At 39.0% G+C, this 20,537-nt stretch overlaps 1 protein-coding gene across 7 annotated transcripts in view; it reads right to left on the bottom strand.

Annotated features, from left to right (window-relative positions):
* Positions 1-20,537, bottom strand: part of FYB2 (FYN binding protein 2) — a 128,927-nt gene that overhangs the window by 5,777 nt on the left and 102,613 nt on the right. For 3 of the 7 annotated variants that reach the window (XM_058717268.1, XM_058717269.1, XM_058717270.1), the window contains exons 14-17: positions 16,608-16,636; positions 15,118-15,178; positions 2,830-2,916; positions 490-571 (exon numbers count right to left, since the gene is read on the bottom strand). In XM_058717268.1, the coding sequence (XP_058573251.1) occupies positions 490-571; positions 2,830-2,916; positions 15,118-15,178; positions 16,608-16,636 (259 nt within the window). Of the gene's footprint in view, positions 1-489; positions 572-2,829; positions 2,917-15,117; positions 15,179-15,201; positions 16,750-20,537 lie in introns of those variants that run through there. The other 4 variants (XM_058717272.1, XR_009258098.1, XM_058717271.1 and 1 more) reach the window with 4 other exon arrangements.

Here is a 20,537-nt window from a genome sequence, read left to right as displayed (position 1 = left end):
GGGAGAACCGTTTGAACCTTGGAATTCAGGAAATCCTCCATGGATTCTTAATGACAGAAAAAGTCAAGGAGCCCTAGATACTGCTTCCTTCATTCACTCATTCAGCTATTCATTTGTTTATCTAATCATTCAGTCATTCAGTGAACGCTGTATCCAGGTATGTGAGGACCTGGGGAAGCAAGGAATGAGACAAAATCTCTCCTTCAGTGAGGACTCGAGTTTAGTTCAGAATACACACACATACACAGGCTATTAGGCAGAGTGGGTAACATGTGAACAGAGCCTTAAAGAATAACTCAGCAGTTTTTCCAGGAGGCTAGCATGTACAAAGGCATGATCATATAGAAATGCATCAGGAAATAGCAGTATCAGTAGTGGATCGTATCTACCCCAGAGGCAAAGGTGCAAAACTCTTGTAGAATCTTTAACAATATTAAAGGCGAGGAATTTCTACTTTAAATTAATATTTACCTTCAGAGGAGAACATACCTCAAATTGTTCTCTAAAACGTTTTTCTTCTTTTTCCATTCTGATCTTTTCTAAGTTTTGCTTCTTGGTTCTAAAGAAATTTCTAGGAGATTAAGGGGCAAGAAATACACAGATAGAGTTGAATGTACCATAATAAAACACTTAAGTTTCCAAATCTATAAACTCATTCTACTTCAGGATAAATTCAGGTATAATTTTGTGTGTATATGTATACTTTTATATAAAATCATATAATCCTATATATCTAGGGGTGTATAGAAATATATATATATATATATATGTTTCCACTTAGAGCAGGGTGTCAGAACAACTGAGTAGGGTGAGTAATACCAGTTGCTTTTTCCTGTAATTAAAAAGTTGTGGTTTCTTTTTGGATACCAAGATAATTTGGAGTAAAATAAAACTGGTTAAACAAGAAACTTTTCTAAATCAGACTTCAAAGTATAATTAACTTGTTTACAAAAATCATAAATCTATGTGTTTCAATCAGAGACCTGTCCTGTTTGCAGAATGGTTCTGGAGAAGAACTGAATTAAGAAAATAAAGCAAGTTGCCACAAAATGGGTGCAAAATTGTCAGCACATAAAAGGGGATAGATACAGCAGAGACTGATTACCCTCTTAACTCCTCCCATTTCCTCCTTCCTCCTCTTCTTGTGGGGATTGGTGCTTTTTTAGCAGTTTAATATATTGACAGAAGGAAAAAAGGCAGGTCATATTAGTTTTATTCAGGAGTGTTTCCTGCATCTGTTTCATTCTGTCCCAAGACTACAGCCACTGACACATTTCATTTCTTGCCTGAGATACCATCTTCTTTTTGCCTTTCCTTTCTCAAATCCATCTGCATACCGATCTCAGAGTCATCTTTCTAAAATGTAATTGATCATGTCATCTTTTGCTTAAAATCTTTCATCTGTCTCTACTGCCCATAAGATAAAGGCAAATTCCTTAGGGAGGTACACAGGGCATTTTCTAATCTGGCCCCAATCTACCTTTTCCATACACACACACACACACACACACACCCATACACAAAGTCTACATCTTGGAACATCTTAGAAGGTGGGCTATTTCTATGCCTTTATAGCATGGCTTAATATCCTTCCCCAACTTCTCTGAAAACTTGTCATCATCGATTCAGAAAGAGATAATAAAATAGAGAATAATAAAAGGGTTGAACTAATATAGAAAACATTTCTTGTTGGTAGAGTAAGTTATGACAGAAATCACTTTAAAAAGAACAAAAAGGACATAGAAATTGATACATCAATAGGAATATGGTAGCCCTAACTGCAATGTAAAATTTACTCAGTTGAAAATAAAAGTATAATATCAGCTTGTTGTAAGAACTTAATAAGCACTAGAAAATTGTTTCCCGAAAAGACTTATGTGTACATTAAAATACTAAATTTTTGCGGGAGGGAGGGGACAGGGCAGGAGATGTCAACAATTTCACTGATACTTTCTCTCATGGAATTCTATTTTACTATGCTAAGTAAAAGTATGAAGTTTAGGTGGAGAGATGCTTTTCTAGTCTCTGAATACATCTTTTCAACTTGGGAAAAGTTACATCAGCCTAAACCCAAAGATGGCCATTTTATGCCATCCTCTGAGTTTAAATTTGATATAGACAGATGTCTGCTTCCTTTTGGGGTTCCCTTATAGTACTTTTCTAGACAGGTTTCCTAGAGCAGACAAATCACACAGTGTTCCCAGCTCAATGACTGTTTAATAGATGTCTTGGGGAAAGTGCCCTATCCTAACAATTGAGAAGACCAGAGCACAGATCATATAGTGATCATCTGGGACAGTAAAAACATCACCTCCTCCATAGCCAACTCTGGGAACTCGAATCACATGAATGAAGGTTAGATCTTGAGTTGCAATATACTTTTTAAATTATAACACTAATGTAGTCATAGCTAGAATTGTGTTCCAGGGAAATTAATCTGGTTATGTGATCACAGTTTCTCAAAGTTTAAGTTCTAATTGGTGTATTATTAATTTAAGTTCCATCTATAGAGGAAAAGTTCTTACAGCCTGAAAGAAGATGAAAGTTTTTCCTCATTTGATAAAGGCTAGCTTGAAAGTTTTCCTTACTCCCTATCCACCAAAAGTATGGACAACGATGATGAAGATAAATGTGTGTGGCACTTTACGTTTTTATATTCTTTGTCTCTTTTAATCCTCTCAACTATACTATGATGTAGGTGCTATTATTCTCACATGACCGATGTGGAATGTGAAAATCAAATTTAATGACTTGCCTAAGGTCACACAACTAGTAAGAGGTGTAAATTTCAGCAGACAAGCTATAATGTAAATGCACCTGTGTACCTACCTTTCAGATTCTTCAACACCTTTTTTCTCTTTCTTTTCCTTTGCCATCAAAAACTTGGGCTTCCAAGTTTTTAGTTTATCTTCATTTCTGAGGAGAAAAATATTTTGAGCAAGTAGATAAAGATTGAACTAAAACATTTATGGAAATGTCAGCATTTTCTGGACAAGTATGCTTTACAAAAAAATTAAAATATCATCTAGAAGTATATTTGGATAATCTGTGTCAAGGCCAGATTGTGAATATCTTAAGCTTTGAAAGCCATATCATCCCTATGGTAACTACTAAACTCTGCTGTTGTAACTGTATTTACAAAAACAAGTGGCCAGCTATTTTGGCCCACAGGCCATAGTTTGCTGACCTCTGATGTGTGGTGATCCAAATTTGAAACCAGAAGCAAGAGATCAACCTGCTTATAATCACATTTCCCTTCCTGAGCCTCAGTTTCCTTGCCTCTAAAATGTGAATAATATTAATCATTACCGTGAGATGAGACAAATCTAACTAGTGTTTAACATTAGTAGCAAAGGATGCGGGGAAGAGCCTAAGCTTACCTGGTCCCATGGATACAACTAGGTAACACCCACATCAGTATAAAAAATCCAGAAAATAATCTGGAGACTGGCAGAACAGATTCTGTACAGCTAAATGTAGAGAAGAGGCCATATGGAAGAGGCTCAGAAGGGCAGAGTCACTGTAGGAAGCTAAACAGACCCACCCTCAAGACTGTACAGAGGAAGGAGGGAGGGATGCCGTGGGCAAGGAGAAAGGAAAGAAACAGACACCCCAGGCATGGGGAAGATGAACCCCACCCCCCAATAACATTTAGCTTTGAAAACTAGAGGGGCCAAATTTCATGAGTTCTTACATTCAGTTGGGCTTAACACCTGTAAGTTTAAAAATCAGTGCGATCAAAAAACAAAACAAAACAGTGCCATCAACTCTGGGAGAGCAAAGAGGGCTAGAAAAAGCAGTGTCCTTTTCTTTAAAGAGACAGCACAACAAATAGTTCCAAGGGGATACACCATAGAAGCAACAGTTTAAAAAACACCTGGGGCATAAGGGAGATTTACTAATCTCAGAACATGTGCTGGAAGGACAGGGATCTTCTCCAGGAAGAAAGGAGTAGGTGGGCACCATTTCCTCTCCTACCCCCAAGCTTGACACCTATGGGAACCAATGCAGTGAACACTCTCCACCTAGCTTGCTAACACCAATCGCCTCACCCCCATGCACTTCTGTGGATCTGCCCCTTCCAACCCAGCCTGCGAAGTTGCAGGTCCCCTCTCAGAGGGTGGACCTTGTTGGCACCACACCCACCCCTGCCTCCTCCTGTTGACTTCTTCAGCACTTGACTGGAGCTTGTCCAAAGCAGTGCCACAAGCCTGGCAGTGTGCAAGCAGACCCAACAGGGGCCAGCACACTACAAACTGCTCCAGGAGAGGGGAAAATAATCATACATACCAGTCAGACTGTGGCCCCAGCAGCAGGCTGGGGGCAGACATCTGGTATGATTACAGGCCCTGCCCACCAACAAGCTTCTCAGGACAGCACAGGGGAACTGTCCTGCAGTTCAGTGCTATTGCATCTCTAGCAAATGCCTGGTCTGAGTCAACTCAAACCCAAGGAAGCCCCAGTCTGACCTAAAAACACAGGAACCAAATCTTGCCTACAACAGGTAGAGAGCCATTGCAGATGACTGGACTTGAGCCAAATGCACCTCAGCCATAGCAGCAAGGTTCATGCAACACACAAAGGAGAGACCCCAGCTGCACCAGGTTCTGGTGAACAGGGTACAATACCTTGCAGGGCACTGTAGGACCTTTTCTTAATAAACCCACTACTTTCAAAAGCAGGAGGTGTAAGTGACTTTTTAACACATAGAAACAGACATGAAGAGTTAGACAAAATGAGGAGACAAGAGTGCGTCCCAAATGAAAAAAAAAAAAAAAAACACGACAAAACCAGTAGCAGATATAAGCAAAATGGAAATAAGTAATATACTTGATAGAGAATTTAAAGTAATGGTCATAAGGATACTGACTTGAGAAGAGTGGAGAACCCCAGTGAGACCCTCAACCAAGAGACAAAATATAAAAATGAACCAGTCAGAGATGAAGAACTCAATAACTGAAATTAAAAATATATTAGATGGAATAAAGGGTAGGTTAGAGGAAGCAGAATAACTGATCAGAGACCTGGAGGACAAAGTAATGTGAAGCAAGATGAATGGTGGGGGGTGGGGGGAGAATGAAGAGACTTAGGGAACTTAGCAACAGCATCAAGTGCATTAACATTCATTTTATCAGGATCCCAGAAGGAGAAGACAAAGAAGAGGGGGCAGAAATTTATTTGGTGAAATAATAGCTGAAAGTTTCCAGAAGGTAGGGAAAGAAACACATTCAGATCCAGGAAGCACAGAAAGTTCCCAACCAAATCAAACCAAGGAGGTCCACACCAAGACACATAGTGATTAAAATGGCAAAAAAAGAGTGACAAGGAGAGAATTTTAAAAGCAGCAAAATAAAACAGTTACATGCAAGGGCAACTCCATTAAGCTATCAGCTGATTTTTTTATTTTTAAAAAAAAAATTTTTTTTTCAACGTTTTTTATTTATTTTTGAGACAGAGAGAGAGCATGAACGGGGGAGGGGCAGAGAGAGAGGGAGACACAGAATCGGAAACAGGCTCCAGGCTCCGAGCCATCGGCCCAGAGCCTGACGCGGGGCTCGAACTCACGGACCGCGAGATCGTGACCTGGCTGAAGTCGGACGCTTAACCAACTGCGCCACCCAGGCGCCCCAATCAGCTGATTTTTTTAGCAGAAACTGCAGGCCAGAAAGAAGTGAGAGGATACATTCAAAGTGCTGAAAGAAAAAAACCCCTGCAGCCAAGAATACTACTATCATTCAGAACAGAAGAAATAAGGGATTTCCTAAATAAAAGGTAAAGGAATTCATGATCACTAAACCAACCCTGTAAGAAATATGAAAGGGGACTCTTTGAATGGAAAGGAAAGACCATAAGTAGGAGTAAAGTAGGAAGAACAAAAGTAGTAAAAATAAGTACATCTATAAAAATCAGTCAAGGGGCGCCTGGGTGGCTCAGTCGGTTAAGCGTCCGACTTCAGCTCAGGTCACGATCTCACGGTCCGTGAGTTCGAGCCCCGCGTCGGGCTCTGGGCTGATGGCTCAGAGCCTGGAGCCTGCTTCCGATTCTGTGTCTCCCTCTCTCTCTGCCCCTCCCCCATTCATGCTCTGTCTCTGTCTCAAAAATAAGTAAACGTTAAAAAAAAATTAAAAATCAGTCAAGAGATTCACAAAATAAAAGGATGTAAAATATGACACATCTACATAAAATGGGAGGAGGGGAGTAAAGAATGGGTTCAAACTTAAGCAACCATAAATGAAGTATAGATTGCTATATGCAAAAGATGTTATATACAAACCTAATGGTAGCCACAAGTAAAAAACCAGTAATAGATATGCAAAGAATAAAGGAAAGGAATCCAACTATATCTCTAAATAAAGCCAGCAAACTGTGGGAGAAGAGAGCAAGAGAAGAAAGGAACAGAGTAAAACAACCACAGAACAAATAATAAAATGGCAATGAATACATACTTATCAAAAATTACTTTGAATGTAAATGGACTAAGCACTTCAATCAAAAGACACAGGGTGACAGAATGGATTAAAAAAAAAGCAAGACCCATCTATATGCTGCCAGCAAGAGACTCATGTTAGACCTAAAGACACCTGCAGATTGATAGTGAAGTGATAGAAAAGCATTTATCATGCAAATGGAAGTGAAAAGAAAGCCAGGGTAGCAATGCTTATATCAGACAAAATAGACTTTAAAACAAAGACTGTAACAAGAGACAAAGGATGCTGTATAATCATAAAGGGAACAATCCAACAAGAAGATATAATAATTGTAAATATTTATGCACCCAACATGGAAGCACCCAAATACACAGAGCAGATAACAATTGACAGTAATACAACAGGAGGGGATTTTAACACCCCATTTATATCAATGGACAGATCATCTTAACAGAAGATCAACAAGGACACAGTGGCTTTGAATGACACATTGGGTCAGATATATCAAACAGATACATTCAGAACATTCCATCCTAGAACAGAATACACATTCTTTTCAAGTGCACATGGAACATTCTCCAGCACATATCACATATTAGGCCACAAAACAAGTCTCAACAAATTCAAGAAGATCAAAGTCATACAATGCACCTTTTCTGATCAAGACACTATGAAACTAGAAATCAACCACAAGAAAACATCTGGAAAGAATTCAAATACAGGGAGGTTAAATAACATGCTAGTAAACAATGAATGGGTCAAACAAGAAATCAAAGAGGAAATGAAAAATACATGGAGAGAAATGAACATGAAAACATAATGGTCCAAAATCTTTGGGATGCAGCAAAAGCTGTTCTAAGAGGGAAGCTTATAGCAACACAGGCCTACCCGAGCAGCAAGAAAAATATCAAAAAATAACCTCATTTTACACCCAAAGAAGTTAGGAAAAGAACAAAACCCCCAAACCAGTAGAAGGAAGGCAATAAAAAACATTAGAGCATAAATAAACAATATAGAAAATAAAAATAATAGAAAGGATCGATGAAACCAGGAACTGCTTCTTTGAAAAGACAAATGAAATTGATAAAAATCTTGAGACTCCTAAAAAAAGAGAGAAGACTCAAAATCAGAAATGAAAGAGCAGAAACAACAGACACTGCAGAAATACAAGAATTGTAAGAGAATACTATGAAAAATTATATGCCAACAAATTGGACAACCTAGAAGAAATGGAAAAATTCCCACAAACATATAACCTACCAAAACTGAATCAAGAAGAAATAGAAAATTTAAACAAATTGATTACCAGCAAAGAAACTGAATCCATAATCAAAAAACAGAAGCCCAGGACCAGAGAGCTTCACAGGTGAATTCTACCAAACTTTCAAAGAAGAGTTAATATCCATTCTTCTGAAATTATTAAAAAACAAAAACAAAAACAAAAACAGAAGAGTAAGGAAAGTTTCCAAATTCATTCTATGAGGCCAGCATTACCCTTATTCCAAAACCAAATAAAAACACTACAAAAAAAGAGAACTATAGGTCAGTATCTTCGATGAACATAGATGTAAAAATTCTCAGTGAAATATTAGCAAACTGAATCCAACAATACATTAAAATCCATCACAATCAAGTGAGATTTACTTCTGGGATGCAAGGGTGATTCAGTATTCACAAATCAATCAACATGATATGTCACATCAACAAAAGAAAGGATAAAAACCACATGATCATTCCAATAGATGCAGAAAAAAAATCTGACAAAGTACAACATCGATGCATGCATTAACAAAGTAGGTTTAGAAAGAACATACCTCAACGTAATTAAGGCCATAAATGAAAAACCCACAACTGACATCATCCTCAATGGTAAAAAACTGAGAACTTTACCCCTAAGATTAGGACCAAGACAAACATATCTACCCTCACTACTTTTATTTAACAGAGTACTGGAAATCTTAGCCACAGCAATCAGAGAAGAAAAAGGAATAAAAAGTACTCAGATTGGTAAGGAAAAAGTAAAACTTTCACTATTTGTAGATGACATGATGCTATATATAGAAAACCCAAAAGACTCCACCAAAAAACGGCTAGAGCTGATAAATGAATTAAGATCACAGAATACAAAATCAATATACAGAAGTCTGTTACATTTCTATGCACTAATAATGAAGCAGCAGAGAGATTGAGCAATCCCATGTATAACTGCACAAAAAATAAAATAGGAATAAACTTAACCAAGGAGATGAAAGACCTGTAATCTTTGACACAAATGGAAAGCTATTCCATGCTCAATGATTGACATAACCAATATTGTTGGTTTAGAAATTTAATGCAATCCCTATCAAAATACTAACAGCAATTTTTCAAAGAACTAGAATAATCCTAAAATTTGTATGGAACCACAAAGGACCCCAAATAGCCAGAGCAATCTTGAAAAGATTAATAAAACTAGAGGTATCACAATCTCACATTCCAAAATATACTACAAAGGTATAGGAATCAAAACAATACGGTGGAGACACAAAACAGACACATACATCAATGGAACAGAAAAACCAGAAGTAAAATCACAATTATATGGTCAATTAATCTTTGATACAGAAGGAAGAATATTCAATCCGAAAAAGTGTCTTCAACAAATAGTGACGGGAAAACTAGACAGCTATATGCAAAACAATGAAACTGGACCACTTTCTTATACTGCGCACAAAAATAAACTCAAAGTGGATTAAAGACCTAAGTGTGAGACCTGAAACTATAAAAATTCTAGAAGAAAGCACAGGCAGTAATTTCTCAGACATAAGCTGTATCAACAGTTTTCTGCGTCTGTCTCCTGAGGCAGAGGAAATAAAAGCAAAAGTAAACTATTGGGACTACATGAAAATAAAAAGCTTCTTTATGCACAGCCAAGGAAACAACAAAACTAAAAGGCAACCTACTGAACGGGAGAAGCTATTTGCAAATGACATATCTGATAATGGGTTAGTATCCAAAACATATAAAGAACTCCTACATCCCAACACCAAAAAACAAACAAAAGAACCCAAACAATCCAAATAAAAATGAGAAGAACATTTTTCCAAAGAAGACATACCGACACATGAAAAGATGCTCAACCTTACCATACGGGAAATGCAAACCAAAACCACAATGAAATACCACCTCACACCTGTTGGACTAGCCAAAATAAAAAAACACAAGAAACAACAAGTGTTTGTGAGGATGTGGAAAAAAGGAACCCTCATGCACTGTTGTCAGGAATGCAAAGTGGTGTAGCCACTGTGGCAAACGTTATAGAGATTCCTCAAAAAATTGAAAATATAATTACCACATGATCCAGTAATTCCACTACTGGGTATTTACCCAAAGAAATTAAAAACACTGATTGAAAAAAGATCACCCCTATGTTTATTGCAGCATTATTTACAACAGCTAAGATAGAGAAGCAGCCCAAGTGTCCATCAATAGATGAATGGATCAAGAAGTAGTATGTAACAACCACAACAAAAAGTGGTGTAAAAAACATGTATGCATGCACGCGCGCACACACACAGGTATATTTCTCAGCCATAAAAAAGAATAAAATTTTTCCATTTGCAACAGCATGGATGGATTTAGAGAATATAATGCTAAGTGAAATAAGCCAGAGAAAGACAAACACCCTATGATTTTCCTCAGATGTGAAATTTAAGAAACAAAATAAATGAACAAAAAAGGACAAAGCAAAAACAGACTCTTAACTATAGAGAACTGATGGTTACCAGAGGAGAGGTGGGTGGGTGGTGGGGTGAGTGAAAGAGGTTAAGAGTAGACTTATCATGATAAGCACTGAGTAATGTATAGAATGGTTAAATCCCTATATTACACACATGAAAATGATATAATACTGTATGTTAATTAAAAAAATACTGGAGATTGGGAGGTAGGTGACAGTGTAAACAAGGTTGCCCATAAATTGGTAATTTTTAAAGGTGGGTAATGGGTACATGAGGGTTCCTTATAACATTCTATTTTTCTACATTTGGAATTTTCAGTAAGATTCTTTTTAACGAAGACCATTCAAAGAAAAAATAAAAGGATGCAGGGAGGGGAGGGTATCATAGAAGGAACTAAAACTTTCTGAGCACTGGTGTGCCTGGGTGGCTCAGTCGGTTAAGGGTCTGACTTTGGCTCAGGTCATGGTCTCGCAGTTTGTGGGTTCGGGCCCCATGTTGGACTCTGTGCGACAGCTCGGAGCCTGGAGCCTGCTTCAGATTCTGTGTCTCCCTGTCTCTCTGCCCCTCCCCTGCTCATGCTGTCTCTGTCTCTCAAAAATAAATAAATGTTAAAAAAAAAATTAGAAAAAAAACTTTCTGAGCACCTATGTGTCAAGTTTTATGCTGTTAACCAATTTAGTTTTCACAGCGACAATTCTGAGTATTTAAAAAATTGGAAGATGTAGAAAAGAGACAAAATAAGCATAATCTGACCTCTCAAAGACCTCTAAGTTTCCTTTAAAACATCCTTCCTAGCACTTTTAAAAATTGAATTGAGATCATACTATACATACAGTTTTGCATTCTATTTTTTAATTGTTATTATAGAGTAACACTTCTCCATGTCATTAGAAATTCTTTAGTATATATTTAGCATATATGTAACTGTCATATACTTGGCAGATTACTATATATTTCAGTATTTGGGTGGGTGGTTTTAAACATCTTTTTATAAATACTCTGAGATACACATTTTTATGCATTAAATTTTTTTATGTTTCCTTTTTCACCAGAGCTTATTGCTTGAAGTCAAATTACTGGGTAAAGTAAAGGGTGTGGGCATTTTGGATACATATGGCCAAATTATTCTTTCAGAGAGGTCATACCAATTTCTATCCATGCTAGCCATGTGAATATTATGGTCCACTCTGCCCCTTTGTCAACTTATTTTAGGTTTCCTAGGGATCTAGTTAAAGAATCTGGCAGGATGAGGATTTTTTATTACCATATCATGGTTAAGAAACAGAGGCTCAGAGAAGTAAGAGGATATCCCACAGGTCTCACTGGTGCCATGTTCCAGTACCAGTGTCCTTTTCAAGATCCCCCTCTTCTTCTTTCCCTTGCTAATCCCCCAAGAGACCTTCTACTGAACAAAAGGAAATAAAAAGCAGAGGTCTGGAATACCTAGTGACAACTTAATCTAGAGCTGTTTAGGCTTCTCCTCAATCTAATACCTATCTACCAAAGTATGACAAGCAAACTAGCCAAGTTTATAAGAATTCAGGTATCGGGGCACTGCGTGGCTCAGTCAGTTAAGTGTCCAACTTCGGCTCAGGTCATGATCTTCCGGTTTGTGGTTCGAGCCCCGCGTCGGGCTCTGTGCTGACCCCTCAGAGCCTGGGGCCTGCTTCAGATTCTGTGTCTCCCTCTCTGTGCCCCTCCCCAGCTCATGCTCTTTCTCTCTCAAAAATAAACATTAAAAAGAAAAAAGGAATTGAGGTATCATCTTCCCTCTCCCTTCTGCTACTTTCTTTCCACCAGTGTTCTATCTGCTACAAATGCCTTTAATAATTAGTGTATGTGAAGCCAAACTACAGATTTACCCTATCACATGAAGAAGGTCTTGTTCAGAATTTAAGAGGGCTGATGTGGTAAACATCATTCATGCACAAAATATTCCTTGGGTACCTACCATCATCTAAGTGCTATATTAGGACCTGGATAATAGAGATGAGGAGGATGTGGTTTCTACCAGAGGATTTCACAGTTTAACAAAATCCACATAAGTTCTCCCCTGAAATCTCTTCTCTCCTTCATTTCTTTCACCCCCCGAGAACATTTGATCATCTTTCATCTGAGCGATCATAATGACATTCTAACATACGTATTACTTCATACTTTCTCTCCAAAGCATTCTGGAGAAGGATCCCTTTACTCTTCCTGAAGTGTAGCTCTGATTACATTGTCCTTTTGCTCAGAGGTTGGACTTCCTCATCTGGCTGTAGGGCAGAAGAGTATCCTGAAAGGGCGCTCCCAGTACAAAACTACTAGATTCAAGTGTCTTAAAAAATTGCTACACTTTACCCTTAGAGTAAGTACTGTGCACAGTACCTTAGCAGCCCCCGCCAACTAAGCTGAAACCAGACAGCAGCAAGCAGTATGCAAGCACAAATGGCCAGTTTGTCCCGTGGAAAATGCTAGCATCACCACCACAGTATTTCAGGAGATTGAACCTTAGGCCAAGGTCAAGGTAGGAGTTAAGACAGATTGTTATATTGGCATTTTAAAAAGCCAAATGCAGCTCTATGGCTATTTATTCAAGACCCAATGAATGAGAGTATGGAAAACAGAAAATTAAAGGATTAAAAATATAGTAGGGAAATCCTAAAAGAAAGTTCCAGTAGATATATATCAGGAAAATTAGATGTTAAGCCAGAGCGTCACTAGGAGATGCAACATTGTGTAGTAGTAACTCTTTACTACTGGATTGGGTTTGAATCCTGTTTCTACACTTTACTACCTCTGTGAACTCGGGCAAGTAACAACCTCTATGCCTGAGTCTCTCTTCTGAAATGTTTGTATAATAATAGTATCTACCTCATGGGATGGTGGTGAAGATTGAATGAACTAACACATGTTAAATGTATGTAACAGTTACTGACCCCAGTAAGAACTATGTATTATTTTTGTTATTAATAGTATTAGGGATAGAGACATCTACCATATGAGGAAGAAACATTAGGTTCGCTATATTTTTAATTTTGTAAGCAACTAACAAAAGAGCCTCAGGATACATCAAACAAAACATGACAGAACTTTAGGAAGAGACTGACAAGTCTACCGTATTTGTGTGAGACTTGAAGCTGTTTCTTTCAAATATTGATGGCTCCAACATCTAAAAATTCATAAATCTACAGATTTTAACAAGAGAATGATTTGAAGAACCTAAGTGGATTGTTGTACCAAACAATTAGGGCATATTTTTCTAAAGTGCACATGGGACATTTATAGAACTTAACTGTACATTAGGCATGAATCATGTCTTAAAACATGTCAAGGCACAGATAGCAATTACTTTCTCAGGGTACTAATATCTTTTTTAATGTTTATTTTTGAGAGGGGGAGGGAGGGAGGGAGGGAGAGAGAGAGAGACAGAGAGAAGAGAGAACACAAGTGGGGGAAGGGTAAAGAAAGAGATTCCCAAGCAGGCTCCAAGCTGTCAGCACAGAGCCTGATGCAGGGCTGGAACTCATGAACCATGAGATCATGACCTGAGCCAAAGTTGGATGCTTAACTGACTGAGCCACACAGGTGCCCCTCTGTGTAGTAATATCTTACTAACTACTTTTTCAGAGCACCAGGCTATTAAGATGGAAAGGACACTGGAATAGAGAGCATGGGCACAGGCCTTCAGACATGGAAGCTTGGTATGACAAAGAGGGCATTGTATATCCATGGGGAAAGGTGGGACTATTCAATTAATCATGCAGGACATTTATCCACATGTAAGACAATTTAATTAGATTGATACTTCATTATAGTACCAACACACAAAACTCAGTTCCAGATACGTCTAAGGTTTAAATATAAAAGGCAAAAAATTCAGCAGTTTTAGAAGAAAATATAGGAGGATATCATATGATCTTGGGATAAAGATTTCTTCTAAAGATGCCAAAGGCAACACTCAATTGCTAAATTCAAATACATTAAAATTAAAAATTTCTATTCATTAGAAGACTAGGAAGAATGTTGCGAAGTCAAGCTACAATGGGGGAGAAGGTCTCTGCAACATATATAGCTGACAAAGAGATGATATCTAGAATGCATTAAAAAATCTATAAATAAATAAGAAAAAGACCACCAATGCAGTAAGAAAACAGAATAAAAAGGTATGAACGGGCCTTCGATAGAAGATATGAATGGTGATTTTTAAAACGGTTTCAACACTTAGTATTTTATACCCACAAAACTGGCAAAGTTAAGAATTCTCTCTGTGCTAAGTGTTAGTGACAATGTGGATCAATATTCCCCTTACAAACAGCTGGGAAGAATGTAAATTGGTACAACCACTTTGGAAAATAAGTTGGCATTTTCTTATAAATTTGCATTCCCTTCGGCATTTCTCTTCCCTTCTGAGTCTCTCCTAGGAAAATTCTAGGACATATTCACAGAAGACATAAGACTATTTATAGCAATAGTGTTTATAAGTACAAAAAAAAATTAGAACCCTAAATGAATCAAGGATAAGCAGAGGAGACCTTTCTTTTCAGTCATTTAGTTGAGGGGGAGAGGACAGAAAACAAGTAGCTAGAGAGGGGGCATGAGTTTCAGGATGGTTTCTTTCTGGTTAGATGGTTATTCTGTCTTTGAGGATAGAGGCTCCGTCAAACACTGCTCGCTATCCTCCGTGTTGCCTTGTACATAGGAGGTTATTAAATCAGGGTATGTTGCATTAAAGTGAGTTTCAAGTCTCTAGATTCAAAGGCAAGAAACAGATTCCAAAGCTCCAGTGACTTCTGAATCACCTACTACCGTTAGATCACCTACATTATTCACTGTTTTCCCTTCTTAGTGAGGGGAGGGACATCAGAATCTGACTTTTTATCCAGTTTCTAAGGCTCTGAAGAGGTGGCCCTGTGACCATATTTAACAAACCATCAGGAAATGGATTAGGTATCAGTAGGGATGACCAATGAGGTAAAATGACTTACCTGGATCCTTTTTCATTTATATCGACGTTATCATAGATAATAACTTCCTGAGACCTAAGTTCTAGGGTCAAGACACAAACAAAATAGTCCACTATTAGGTATGGCTCATACAAATGTCTGGGCTTTCTGAATTATCCACAATGTCCACCATTATCCTTAATACCCAATTATCCAGGTGTCTCCCCATGTCTGTTTGATCAAAATCTGATCATAGAACACAGGCTGGAAGGATCAAAGAGCAAAAAGAATCTCCATTTGGGGAGAAATTCAATTAAGAGATTAAAAAAATAGTGGCATGCCCTAGTATCTCAAATACACACATACATATTTATGTCTATTTAATTTCATGCATGTTTTCAGAAAATACGAGTTGCTGAAAGGGTCATCTTTAGAATAGCTCCCCATCATCCTGGAACTAGGCAAAGATGTTTTACTTCTAGAACAGTAAGAGGGCTTTTCCCAAATCCTGGAAAAAGACAGTTTAAGTAAAATATTCATGTTTTTTTCCTCCTTAATTTTGATTTCAAACCATTGGTAACTGCTCTTCTATAATAATCTTGCATAAAATTATTGGACATTTTCAGTTTGGGATATTCACATTCCTTGGTGCTTTACCTAGAATCCCATGTTTAAGTGATTCACCACTTGAATGAGTTTGAGACTTTCTAGTATAATTTCATAATTCATATTTGATTATTCATAAATTTGGCTGCGAGTACAATGCATGTCTATTCTATGTTGGCTTTTTGGATTTTTACGTGGACCAAGGAAACTTGGGGGGGACCTATGATTTTACCAGGCTTATTTATATAACCTTCACTTGTTATTTAGTACAGCAAACTCATATTTCTGAAATATAATATACATTTGAATTGCCTAATCAGAGTGAAATCAAAGTACCACCATGGCTAAGGCTTACAAACAAAAACCAGCAAACAACACATGGCCTTCTTACTGGCAGATTCAACTCACTGTACATGTATTGAGATCATACTATGGATCAGACAATGTACTAATCTGTGCATTATTGTTTTTATAGCAAAGAATATTCCAGTGACCCATCCTTGATTCAGCTAGTCAGTGTACTGCAACTTGATCATGTCCAACTTATTAGGTCTTAATTAGGGTGATTTGGCTGTCAAATCCTACAAGAGCTGTGTGGTATAATGTAAAATGCACGAGCTTTGTAGTCAGAGAAACTTGAGTACAAATCCCAGATCACTAAGGTATGGATATGGGTCCTAGAGCTTCCTAAAAAGATACTATTTTTCTGGGATTTTAAGAGGCCTGGTATATAGTAGGCACTTGAGAAACGTTATTCATCTTCCCCAACGTAAGTTATACTGTTGGATAAAATGTGGTCTTTGATCTTTATGTCTCAAACTTTCATTAACTATGGAATGAAGGAAGGATTACTACTTCTCTTTCCCTGCCTCTGAATATGCCAGGACTGAGTAGTTTTGTGCCAGTAGTAAGTGAATGTCACTTACCTAAATCAGGCAGCGAAATGGAAAATGCACTGTTGATTGACAGGAGACACAAAAGGGTTAAGGAAAAAAGCCAGGTTCAGAAAGATTAGCTGATCCATCTCAAATAACATACTGGTGACTAGGTTTCTTGCTCCAAGTGCATCTAGGCAAAGATGTGAAGCAAACCTCTCCTGTAGCTTTGTTCTTATCAACTATCCCCCTGCTTCCACACCACCATTTAAAAATGAGCTTATGTACCCCTGGGACCACCCATAGTTCCCTCCCCTAACTAGACAACTTCAGGCTCTGCCCTGTCCATTCACAAGATCCTGTTTCCACCTTCAAACCTTCCAAGATGCTCATCAAATACAGGCCTACCTTGTTTCACTGCAATTCACAGACACTGCGTTTTTGACAAATAGGTTTGTGACAACTTGCCATCAATAAGCCTATCAACACTGTTTTTCCAAGAACATTTTCTTAATGTCTCTGGATCATATTTTGGTAATTCTCGAAGCATTTCAAGTTTTTTCATTATTATTCATTATGGTGATCCGTGATCAGTGATTAGGACTCAGTAAAGCTCAGAAGATGGTTAGCATTTTTAGCAACAGATTTTTAAATTAAGGTACGTACATTTTTTTAGACATGTTTCACACTTAGTAGACCACAGTATAAACACAACTTTTATATGAACTGGGAAACCAAAAAACTGGACTCACTTTATTGCTAACATTTGCTTTGTTGCAATGGTCTGGAACCCAACGCACAATATCTCTGAGCTGCACCTGGACATCCACTGTGGTGAAAGAGAACCACCCTCTGCAGACATGGGACCCCGCCTACATGTATGGTTAAGCCAAAAGGATATCTTGAGGGCAGAATTCCAGGCCAGGGGGAGATGGGAGATAGCAAATTTGCTAAGTGGGAGAGGGGCATTTGGCCCGAGTAGATTGTTCGGTTACACAGTTAAGGAGATGGAAGGAAGCAGGATGTGGTAGAAAAAAAAATCCACGTATTTTAAGCAGTGAGTTTCAGTGCAGTCCGACGGGACTGGCACCACGGGCCAGACCCCTGTGCTGGGTATATAAAATGATCAGACACAGTTTCTACCCTGAAGTAGCCGGGCGTTTAGTGAGGGAGACCCAAAGTACAACACTGTGTGATAAGAACCTAAGAAAGGAATGTCCAAAGAAACAGCACTTCTGGGAAAAACAGCTAACCTTTATGCAAGCCTCAGGTTCTTCATTTCTAGAGTGAACACCAGCTCTATCACACGGGGAGTATTAGAGCTGCATGGGCGTACCTAAGTAGATGTGCCTGGGAAAGAGCTGAGGACGTTCAATGGTCCCTGCTGTCAGTGACTGTACAACCAGACCTGGTGCCATCAGAACAGAGAAGCAGCAGTCCCTGGGGCCAGAGGGAGCTGCATCTGACTCTGAGTTCTGCCACTTGTCCACTTACCTGTGCAAGTCACATAACTTTTCAAAGCCCTAATTTTTCATCCGTGAAATGGATGAAAGAGTTTCTATCGCATCGTGAATGGAAAGAGTTTCTATCGCATCATGAGTATTGTGAGAACTGGAGAGAGAACACACGTGAAGCCCTTCACCCTCCCTGTCCTCAATGCCTAGTTAGCGTACTTCCTTGGCTTCTCCACTCAAGGGTTCCTAGCTCAGCAAAGCCTTTCTTAATGCCAACTCCGTTCCTCTATTTTTTGGGGTCAGGGTGATGGTAGCTCCTATTTAAACATAGAAACGGAGGCTACAAAGTCTAGAACGATATTGCCTTCCTCTAGGTCATTTAACTCATTCATCAGCTATTTACGGAGTACCTATCATGTCTCACGCACTGTTCTTTATACTGGAGATACAGCAGGGGACAAAACCATGAGCGCCCTCATGGATTCTAGCAGGGTGAAGCAGATGCAACAAGGATTTTTATGTTCTGTCAACTAAGGAGAGGAGTGCAACTGAACAAAAGAGAGCAAGATGAGGGGCCAGGAGGGCTGCAGGTGAGGGCTGGTCTGCCATTTTTTGGAAGATGGTCAGGGAAGGGTTCGCTGATAAGGCAACTTGAGTAGAAATCTGAAGGAAGGGAGGGGGTGAGCCACACTGTTATCTGAATGAAAGCATTCTGGGAAAGGGAATGGCCAATGCAGAGACCGACAGGCAGAGGTGTGCTTGTTCTCTTTAAAGAAAAACAAGGAAGTTGGTGCATCTGGAACAGAGGGTGTGAGAACAGGTTTAACATCTAGTTCCCATGTAAAACTCACAGCAGAGCTGAGACCAGTTGGCATTTAATTCTTGGCTTATTTCTACCTAAATCAGACCATTTCATGACTGTCCTAATAGTGTGTGTATCCGAGAGAAAGAGAGGGTGGAGAGCCTTACTCTTTTTCCATGTCACATTCCCAGTGTTGCAAAACCTCTCTCTGAAGGTAAGGTAATCAAGTAGGAGTTGGTGTTCAATCAAAAAGCTCAATAAAAACAGTAATAAATTCTATCTTGTCCTGTTATATCTACACGTTATTAATTGAAAAATTAAGGCTGAGGGGCAGATTTTGCCAAAATTTATGAGAAAAATATATCTTATTTTTATTTGAGAGAGATAGAGTGAGTTGGGAAGAGGGGCAGAGGGAGGGAGGGAGGGAGACGGGGAGAGAGAGAGAGAGAGAGAGAGAGAGAGAGAGAGAATCCCAAGCAGGCTCCATACAGTGGGAAGCCGGATGCAGGGTTCCATCCCATGACCCTGGGATCATGATCTGAGCTGAAACCCAGGGCCAGTCACTCAACTGACTGAGCCGTGCAGGTGCCCAAGGAAAAAATCTTATTAGACCTCCCTAAAGATGAAACATCTTTCTCTGCAGGTAGTAAATTTCTCTTTTATAGAGGTGTGCAAGCACAGATATTTGGCTTGTTAGGAAGTTTCCAGAAAAGCTTTTGTACTGCATTACACTAGATAATATGGATTTCTCTTATAACCCTGTGATTCTCTAAGAAAAAAGGTTTCTCAGGAGTATTAATAGATGCTAGAAGACATGCACAGGATGTTAGGGAGACACAGAGGAGACACAGGTAATCCAGGTCTGGGTAGAGAGGTTCAGGAAAGGTGTCCCAGAAGGGATACTGTTTGACCAAATTTTAAGGGAAGACCAGAACTCTGATAATCAAAGGAGGTTGGAGGAGGGCGGGTGCATTCCAGACCAAGAGAATGTCATGGTTAAAGCAAGGAGGCACCAATACCATGGCAGAATTACACCTGTCGGGTATTTATATGGGATGGTAAAGGAAATCTGAGTGAGAGATGGAACTGGACAAAAAGGGAGCTTCCATAAAATATTCACTTGCCATAGAAAAAGCCTGGGTATTCTAAAAGTCGTTAAGGAGTCACCGAATAATTCTAAGAAAAAGGAAATGAGATTTGCATTAAAAAATATCAGCATTTTCACCTGGATCAATTTTTTTTTTTAATGTTTATTTATTTTTGAGACAGAGAGAGACAGAGCATGAGCAGGGGAGGGGCAGAGAGAGATGGAGACACAGAATGTGAAGCAGGCTCCAGGCTCTGAGCCGTCAGCAAAGAGCCCGACGCGGGGCTCGGACTCACGAACCGTGAGATCATGGCCCGAGCCTAAGTCGGACGCTTAACTGACTGAGCCACCCAGGTGCCCCGCCTGGATCAATTTTTTAAGGGACCACAGGCATCATGCTAATCGTTTTTTGTCAGAAGCATCTAACCTGCCAGGGCCCGAGTATGCCTTCATGCGTAGGTCTCACTGACCACTGGAGCTCTACTTCCATGGTCAGGAGTACAATCTGCGAACACGACAGTCTGTTGGATCTCTTGGTAGATCTAGATCCAGCAGACAACTGGACTAAAAATCATGTAACTTTCAGCTTCTACAAAGGACGAGAATGTCAAGGTAGAGTAGTAATTCCATGCCAATGT

This window comes from Neofelis nebulosa, chromosome 2 (assembly GCF_028018385.1).
Source record: "Neofelis nebulosa isolate mNeoNeb1 chromosome 2, mNeoNeb1.pri, whole genome shotgun sequence".
NCBI classification, from domain to species: Eukaryota; Metazoa; Chordata; class Mammalia; order Carnivora; family Felidae; genus Neofelis; species Neofelis nebulosa.
The sequence above is the reverse complement of the archived record's forward strand: the minus strand, read 5'-3'. Positions and strand labels throughout refer to the sequence as shown.